Below are 8,308 nucleotides of genomic sequence, written 5' to 3'. Positions count from 1 at the left end.
TTCCAGGCGGCTGCGGGGCGCAGGGAGGCGCTGAGCCGGAGGCAGCTGGAGAAAGCGTCGGGGAGGGGGAGCAGCTGGGGCTCCACGTGCGCCTACGAGATCCAGGGGAGCTTGCACCCCCCCCCACGGAGAGACACCCCCCCACACACACACACACGCGTCCCGCCCGGGGTGCACAGGACGGGCAGCTCTGAGCACAGCGAGGCCGAGTGGCAAAGAGAGAAGCCAAGGGGGGGCTGGGTAGGGGGGCAGCCTGCCCCCTCATTCTGCCCCTGCCAGCGCCCTGCAGCTAGGCCCCCTCCCCCGGCTAGAGACTTGGCTGGGGGGCGGCGGGGCAGGACCTGGCCACATGGAGCCTGAGCTGAGAGCAGCTCTCCCCCCTGCAAGCAGCCAGCGGCTCCTCGGAACTTTGATGTCCTCCTAGAGGGGGGGCGGCCCTGCCTGGTCCATGTAGTTGGGGTTGTGTTGGGGGGTGGGGGGCTAGGGGCTGCCTGCGGCGAGGATGGCCCCGTCCTGCTGGGACTGTCAACCCACCAATCCAGGCGGGGGATCCCTGAGGTCCTGAAGCGCGGAGGGAAGTGCAAGAAGCAGCGAGAAGAGACAAGAACCAGCAGCAGCCGAGGAAACCACCCCGGGAAACCCAAACCCGAGCCCGCCGCGGCTGCCAAGCCCCGCACCGAGCCCGCGGGACGCAAGATGGGTCTGGCCCTGCTGCCCGGCTTCTGCCCCCTGCTTCTCCTCGGCCTCTGGCTGCGAAGGTAAGAGCACCCCCGCCGCGCTCGGGCCAAACTCGCCTGCTTTTAGCCGCGGTGGGAGCCAGGCTCGTGTCTCGGCCCGTGGTCCCTCGCCAGCGGCCCCGTCCGTGCGCCCGGGAGCTGAGCCGCGCCCCCGCACTCGGGTCCTCGGAGAGGCGATGGCACCTCGGAGGCTCTGGGGAATCGCAGCGCGCTCTGCTCCCCGGAACGCGGCGTTTCCCCAGCTCTGCCCCTGATCCGGGGGATTATCTCCCCCGTGTGCTCACCGCCCCCTCCGCGTCCCCTCCCGATAATCCCTTTCCCTGCCTAGGATCTGCTCCGCCGGGCGGCGATTCTCCCCGAGGGGGGGGGGGGTTGCTTCTCCTCGCAAGTGCCATGAAAGCCGCCTCTGCTCGGCCTGGCTGTCTGGGCCAGGCGCTGATTGGCGGAGCAGCCGGGCGAGGGCCTGACTCCCGGCTCGCCTCCACCGCGGCGCAAACCCGGACCGGCTTCCCTGGGGCGCACCGGCTAAGCGAGGCGGAGCCCAGCCCCTGCCGGGCCCACCCGGGCCGCGGCGAACCCGGCTGCTCGGGCTGGGCTCGCCGGGCTCGGAGATGGAGCCGAGCGACTCCTGTCCCGCTCCGAATCGGGTCCTCTCCTGCCGGAGCATACAGAGAAAATAAGTTCGGACCAGCTGTCCCGCCACCTGCTCGTGTCTAAAGGACCCCGCACCCCCACACCGCCAGGCCGGGCTGGCTAAGGGGCTCCGCTCGCCCACCTGCCAATGGCTCACAATCGAGGGCTAAGGAGGGAGTTTCGTCGAAGCAGAGGCCCAGGACTCCTGGGTTCCTTCCCCGGCTCTCCCACTGCCTTGCTGGCGGAGGTGGGCCAAGCTGTGTCCCGGGGTCGGTTCTAGGGTCCCATGATGGGGGGGGGGGTATTTGGGCGGCTTCGCAGGAGCCCAGTGGCTAGTTGGAGCCCTGGACAGTCTGGGATTCACACGTAGAAGCCGGTGCATGTGGCTCCCGGGCGGTGTGTTCCTGGGGTTCATTAACACGAAGATTCGCAGGTCAGGACAGTCCCCTGGGGGATTGTTTGCCTCTCCCGGGCTGCACAAAGGGGGGGTTACCCACCTGTGCGGGGGGGGGGTTCGGGAGACGCCCCGGGAGCCTGGCGCTGGGCCCTCCAGCTGGAAGCGCAGCCGGGGGTCTCCTAACCCCAGGCAGCTCGGGGTCTGCCCGTGCAGGGAGCGCTGCACCCCCCTCCCTGGAGGGGAACGGGGCGCCCCTGTGGCCACCGGAGCTGGGATGCCGGGGTGGGGTGGGGGGCGCTCCCGAAGGGCGGGGCCAGGAGAACCGAGCGCTTTTGGTCGGTAGGTCCCTTTCATCCCAAATCCGAGGGAAGCGGGCGCTGGGGTGGGGAGCCGGCTTGTGCCCCACGTCCAGTACCCGGGGGACCCCGACGTTCCCCCCTCCGCTGGCCATGACCCCCCCCCCCCCACCGGGCCTTTCCCGCATCACAGGCCACTCCAGGCGTGTTCCTTTGATCTCCGCGGCTGCCCCGCCAGCTGCCAAACTTCCGGGCAGCGGGCAGGGAAGGGTTAACCCCCCCCCTTCCCTCCTCTGGCTGCTCCAGCTCCCGGGGCTGGGCCGGGTTCCCCCCCCCCCCCTTCGCACACAATGTGTTGACGCTGGAACGTGTGTTAATTAAAGCAGCAGCAGCCGCCGCAGCCTGTGACCCGCGGGGCTTTCACCGTGAAATCGTGTTTAAACCCACTTAGTCCGGGGCGGGGGGGCGATGCGGCAGCGCCGGGGATCAGAGAGGAGGATGGCGGCGGCGGTACATGATTTCCAGCCCCCCGCCCACCGTGGGGGCTGGCGCTGGCGGGGAGCGCGTGGGGCGAAGAGGGGCAGGAGAGCCCGGCGAACCACCTGGAAGTCAGAGAGCGGTGGGGCTGGACGGCTCTTGGCTTGGGACATGTAGGGCTGGACTGATCCTGATCTGACAGGCGGGGGCAAACCAGGAGTGACTCCGAATCAGGGTCAGGACTTCGGGGAGCTCCCTGCTCCGGGTGTTAAGGTTGCGCCCGCTCCCCTAGCGACTTCGGCGGGGTCACTCCGGATTGGCGCCAGAGCGAGCTGAGCTCCGCCGGCCCCGCAGCACTGGGTTTAGTCCCCAGGGGAACAAGCCTGGCCTGAGGGACAGACCTGATGGGCGACCCCCGCCCCCAGGCCCCCGATGAGTTACAGCCAGGGCAGATCACGCCCGGCGCCTCTCCAAGCGAGTCCCGTCTCCCTGCAGTGCCCCAGTCACCTGGATGGCGTCCGCCCCGGCTGCGGGGGGCTGGGCGGGGGGGCTCGGCCTTTGAAGACACCAGTGCTGTGGGGCTCGTCTCTGGCTTTGGCGAATCCAGAGAAAGGCCCGAGTCAAGCAGCCGAGCGGGTGCAGAGGGACCCTCCGAAGAAGGAGCAAGGAACCCGGTCCAGGCCTGACTCGGACAGACCCCGGCAGCTGGGCCCAAATGAGGAGCTCAGGATCTGCTCCTGGCTATGAAGGCGCGAGGCTGGGCTGTCCCCACCAGACTTTCTGATGATGCCCCTGGCTGACCCTCAGCCCCCTCCGAACGTGCCAGGCCAGGACAGGGAGGGCGGCCTGGCCCCTGGTGCCAACGACAGGCCCGGGCCCGCTGGGGTGGCCCTAGAACTGCCGACCTGGGAGCCCCACGCCAAGGAGTGGCTGAAATGGGAATTGGACACAGCCTGGGAACACGGCGCAGAATGTGACCTAGGAGGGACGGGCCAGCCCGCGCCAGGCCCGAGACTTCCCAGCAGGTGCCAGAGAGAGGAGCGGAGAGTCGCCCGGCAGAGTCCAGCTTGACTTTCAGATCCCTGGCACAGAAGCCGCCATGGGGTGGAACATGAGGTTCTGCCAGTGGGGAGAGGGACAGGAGATGAAGGGTCGGGCTCCGTGGTCACCTTTCCTGCAGCTAGCACAGAACAGCATTACCTGGCTGGGCTGCGACACGGGCACCTGTCCCCACGCCCCGCACCGGCGCCCCACAGCCCAGGGCTCGGTCCCTGTCTTCTAGGTGCTCCATGGGTCCGGGCTGGAGACCCGGGCAGAACTCTGCTCCTCAGGCCCCACGGGGCATTCTGCTATCGGGGGGGAACTCGTCCAGGCAGGGGACAGAGCATCCTTAGGGCTGGACCCTGACTGAGGGAGGAAGGACCATCCCAAACCTCCCAGCGCCTGCTCCCCGTGCCAGGGGCATTTCTCTGACCGACCTCCGCTGACAGAGACACCGAGCACCGGAGGTGTTAGAAAACCCAGTCCTGCCACAACACGCACAGCTCCCCGTCTGGGAGAGAGAGAGCGACCCCCGGCCCAGATGGCAGTCCTGTTGCTCAATGCACTCTGGCAGGTGCCCAGATACCAGCGTGAAGGGGCTGGGACACGAACCTGGATAGCCAGCAACAGAATGTCAACATGGCAGCAGAGCTGACGCGTGAGCCCTGCATGCTCAGTCCATGCCCATCCCACAGGGGGCACAGGGCCTCAGGGAGTCTGATCTCAGGGACAGCCTGCAAATCCGGGGTGACGGCATTGGAGGGGGTGAGCCTCATCCCTGACTGGCCCTCTGCTTGGTTAAGGAGCCGAAAGCTTAGGTGGTCACGCAAGCCAGGCCTGGGTCTCTGGGGCTGGCTGTGCATGTGTCCCCACATGTCCTCCCATCATCCAGCCTTCCACCCATCCTCATACACCTCCTCTACCTATCTAATCTCTCATGTCCTCCCACCTGTCTCTACAGACTCCCTCTATCTAGCCATCCACCCATTCATCCCCATGCACCCTCTCTGTCTGTCTGTCTCCATATACACCCCTAGAATCATAGAATATCAGGGTTGGACGAGACCCCAGGAGATCATCTAATCCAACCCCCTGCTCAAAGCTGGACCAGTCCCCAGTGAAATCATCCCAGCCAGGGCTTTGTCAAGCCGGGCCTTAAAAACCTCTAAGGATGGAGATTCCACCACCTCCCTAGGGAACCCATTCCAGTGCTTCACCACCCTCCTAGGGAAACAGTGTTTCCTAATATCCAACCTAGACCTCCCTCACTGCAACTTGAGACAATTACTCCTTGTTCTGTCATCTGCTACCACTGAGAACAGTCTAGATCCATCCTCTTTGGAACCCCCCTTCAGGTAGTTGAAGGCTGCTATCAAATCCCCCCTCACTCTTCTCTTCTGCAGACTAAATAACCCCAGTTCCCTCAACCTCGTCTCATAAGTGCTCCAGCCCCCTAATCATTTTCATTGCCCTGCGCTGGACTCTCTCCAATTTAGCCACATCCCTTCTGTAGTGGGGGGACCAAAACTGGATGCAATACTCCAGGTGTGGCCTCACCAGTGCTGAACAGAGGGGAATAATCAATCACTTTCCTCGATTTGCTGGCAATGCTCTGTGACGAAGTGGGACTGTTCTTAATGTTTCCTCTGAATACTGTGTGGGTGCCTCAGTTTCTGGCCGACACTCTGTCTCCTGGCAGCTAATGACTGGGGCCCTTCCCCCCTGCAAGGGGATGCTAAAGGTGTGGGAGAACAAAGAGGTCATGTGACCTCCTGGCCCGGGAAAGAGACAAAGGCCAGAGAGGAGGGGCTGGAGGGGGTTTCAGTTGGGAGCTGGCTGGGAACGGGGAGTGAGGACAGACGGGGTTGTCTGGTTCGCTGGGCCCCAGAATGGACCCGGCTGAGGGTTCCCATTCTCTGTACCTACAAGCTCTGTTTTAGACCATGTTCCTGTCGTCTAATAAACCTCTGTTTTACTGGCTGAGAGTCATGTCTGACTGCGAATTGGGGGGGGGGAGGACCCGGTGGCTTCCCCAGGACCCCGCCTGGGTGGACTCGCTGGGGGAAGCGCACGGAGGGGCAGAGGATGCTGAATGCTCCAAGGTCAGACCCAGGAGGTGAAGCCGTGGGAGCTTCTTGCCCTGCAGACAGGCTGCTCCAAGGGAGAGGAGGCTCCCCAGAGTCCTGCCTGGCTTGGTGGGGAGCAGTTCCAGGGCATCGCCCGGGGACTCCGTGACATGCTCCTACTAATACAGCCCAATATGACATTGGCCTTCTTGGCAACAAGGGCACACTGCTGACTCATATCCAGCTTCTCGCCCACTGTAACCCCTAGGTCCTTTTCTGCAAGACTGCTGCTTAGCCACTCGGTCCGCAGCCTGTAGCAGTGCATGGGATTCTTCCCTCCTGCATGCAGAACTCTGCACTTGTCCTTGTTGAACCTCATCAGGTTTCTTTTGGTTCAATCCTCCAATTTGTCTAGGTCACTCTGGACCCAATCCCTACCCTCCAGTGTATCTACCTCTCCCCCCAGTTTAGTGTCATCTGTGAACGTGCTGAGGGTGGTAATAATTGGAGCTAGACCAATCTCCTAGAACTGGAAGGAACCTCGAAAGGTCATCGAGTCCAGCCCCCTGCCTTCACTAGCAGGACCAATTTTTGCCCCAGATCGCTAAATGGCCTCCTCAGGGATTGAACTCACAATCCTGGGTTTAACAGGCCAATGCTCAAACCACTGAGCTATCCCTCCCCCCTATCTATCTCATTGTCCAGAACAAAACTGGCCCCAGGACTGATCCTTGGGGCACTCCACTTGATACTGGCTGCCAACTAGACATGGAGCCATTGATCACTACCCGCTGAGCCCGATGATCTAGCCAGCTTTCTATCCACCTTATAATCCATTCATCCAGCCCATACTTCTTTAACTTGCTGGCAAGATACTGTGGGAGACCCTATCAAAAGCTTTGCTAAAGTCAAGATATATCACATCCACCGCTGTCCCCATATCCACAGAGCCAGTTATCTCCTCAGAGAAGGCAATCAGGTTGGTCAGGCATGACTTGCCCTTGGTGAATCCATGCTGACTGTTCCTGATCACCTTCCTCTCCTCCAAGTGCTTCAAAATGGATTCCTTGAGGACCTGCTCCATGATTTTGCCGGGGACTGAAGTGAGGCTGACCCATCTGTAGTTCCCGGGGTTCTCTTTGTTCCCTTTTTTAAAAGATGGGGGCTCTACATTAGCTTTTTTCCAGCCATCCGGGACCTCCCCCTATCACCATGAGTTTTCAAAGATAACGGCCAATGGCTCTGCAATCACCTCGGCCAACTCCCTCAGCACCCGGGGATGCAGCGCATCCGGCCCCATGGACTTGTGCTCATCCAGTTTTTCTAATAGACCTGACCCACTTCTTTCTCCACAGAGGGCTGGTCACCTCCTCCCCATGCTGTGCTGCCCAGTGCAGCTGTCTGGGAGCTGCCCTTGTCTGTGAAGACAGAGGCAAAAAAAGCATTGAGCACATGAGCTTTTTCCACATCCTCTGTCCGTTCAGAAAGGGGCCTGCACTTCCTCTCTCTGTCTGTCTAGGTTCTGATATTGGTTCTCTTTGCCCCCACGTTCCACACATAACAGGTGTCGGTCAGGTGACTTGGTGCATGACTCGAAGGTGCCCAGATACCGCGGCGATGGGCTGGGATAAGGTCTGGTAGGGAAGAGGCCTGAGGCAGAGCTGGAGAGCCCGTGGAAAAGAAGCTGCCGCTGGGGGTTTCTGGCTGCCTACCCACGCCCCCGTCCCCTGCCCCGACTCCCCACCCCGCTCCAAATCCAGCGCAGAATCCCTGGGCTGGCGGGCGGGTCTCTCTGGGGCCTGGCTCCACCCGACTCCCCAGCTGCCCCCTCCCTGTGGGGACTTGCACTGCGGGGGTTGGGGGGGGCTCCCCGTGACTGGGTCTCTGCGAGGCTTTCCCCTCCCCCCCCAGCAGAGCCCTGGCACCCTGGGCGGGCGAGGCGGCAGGGCAGGGCGCTGAGCCTGGCTCTCCCTTCCCTTCCAGCTCCTGCGCCAATGAAATCCTGGGCCTGAAGCTGCCGTCGGAGCCGGTGCTGAACGCCAACACCGTGTGCCTGACGCTGCCCGGCCTGACGCGGCGCCAGCTGGAGGTGTGCGTCCGGCACCCCGACGTGACGGCCTCCGCCATCCAGGGCATGCAGATCGCCATCCACGAGTGCCAGCACCAGTTCCGGGACCAGCGCTGGAACTGCTCCAGCCTGGAGACCAAGAACAAGATCCCCTACGAGAGCCTCATCTTCAGCCGAGGTAAGGGCCGGGGCGCCGGCGCCCTCCGCCCCCTGGATGTGCAGGGGGAAGGAGGGGATTGGGGGGACCGGATGTGATGCTCCACAGGGGAGTTTGGCCCCGGCACTGGGGTGACCACCCCAACTCCTCACGTCCAGGCTCGGTTCCTGCAAGTCTGTACCCAGGGAGGGAGCCGCCTGCCCGGAGAAAGCTCCAGCAGGTCCCGCTGCCGAGCAACACAGGGACCCCCCTGGCATCCGACTCCCTGCTCTGGGATCGCCCCCAGCTCCAGGAGAGACGCGCCCCCACCCAGCCAGCCGTCCCGCGGGACCAGTCACTTGTCCGGTGGCGGGAGCCAGACCCGTGCTGGGGGCTGGGTCCGGGACCCGCGCGCTCCGGGAGAGCGGCCCTTTCTCCCTGAACCCGCGTGGCGCTC

The 8,308-nt window shown here is 63.3% G+C and overlaps 1 protein-coding gene across 1 annotated transcript in view; it reads left to right on the top strand.

The window, feature by feature from the left end:
- Positions 1-696: 696 nt before the first annotated feature.
- WNT10A (Wnt family member 10A) overlaps positions 697-8,308 on the top strand; it is a 37,957-nt gene continuing 30,345 nt past the window's right edge. The window contains exons 1-2 of the mRNA XM_045032830.1: positions 697-758; positions 7,631-7,893. Of these exons, the coding sequence (XP_044888765.1) occupies positions 697-758; positions 7,631-7,893 (325 nt within the window). The remainder of the gene's footprint in view (positions 759-7,630; positions 7,894-8,308) is intronic.

Source organism: Mauremys mutica, chromosome 10, assembly GCF_020497125.1.
Source record: "Mauremys mutica isolate MM-2020 ecotype Southern chromosome 10, ASM2049712v1, whole genome shotgun sequence".
In the NCBI taxonomy this organism is placed as follows: Eukaryota; Metazoa; Chordata; order Testudines; family Geoemydidae; genus Mauremys; species Mauremys mutica.
This window is presented reverse-complemented; position numbering and strand designations above follow the sequence as displayed.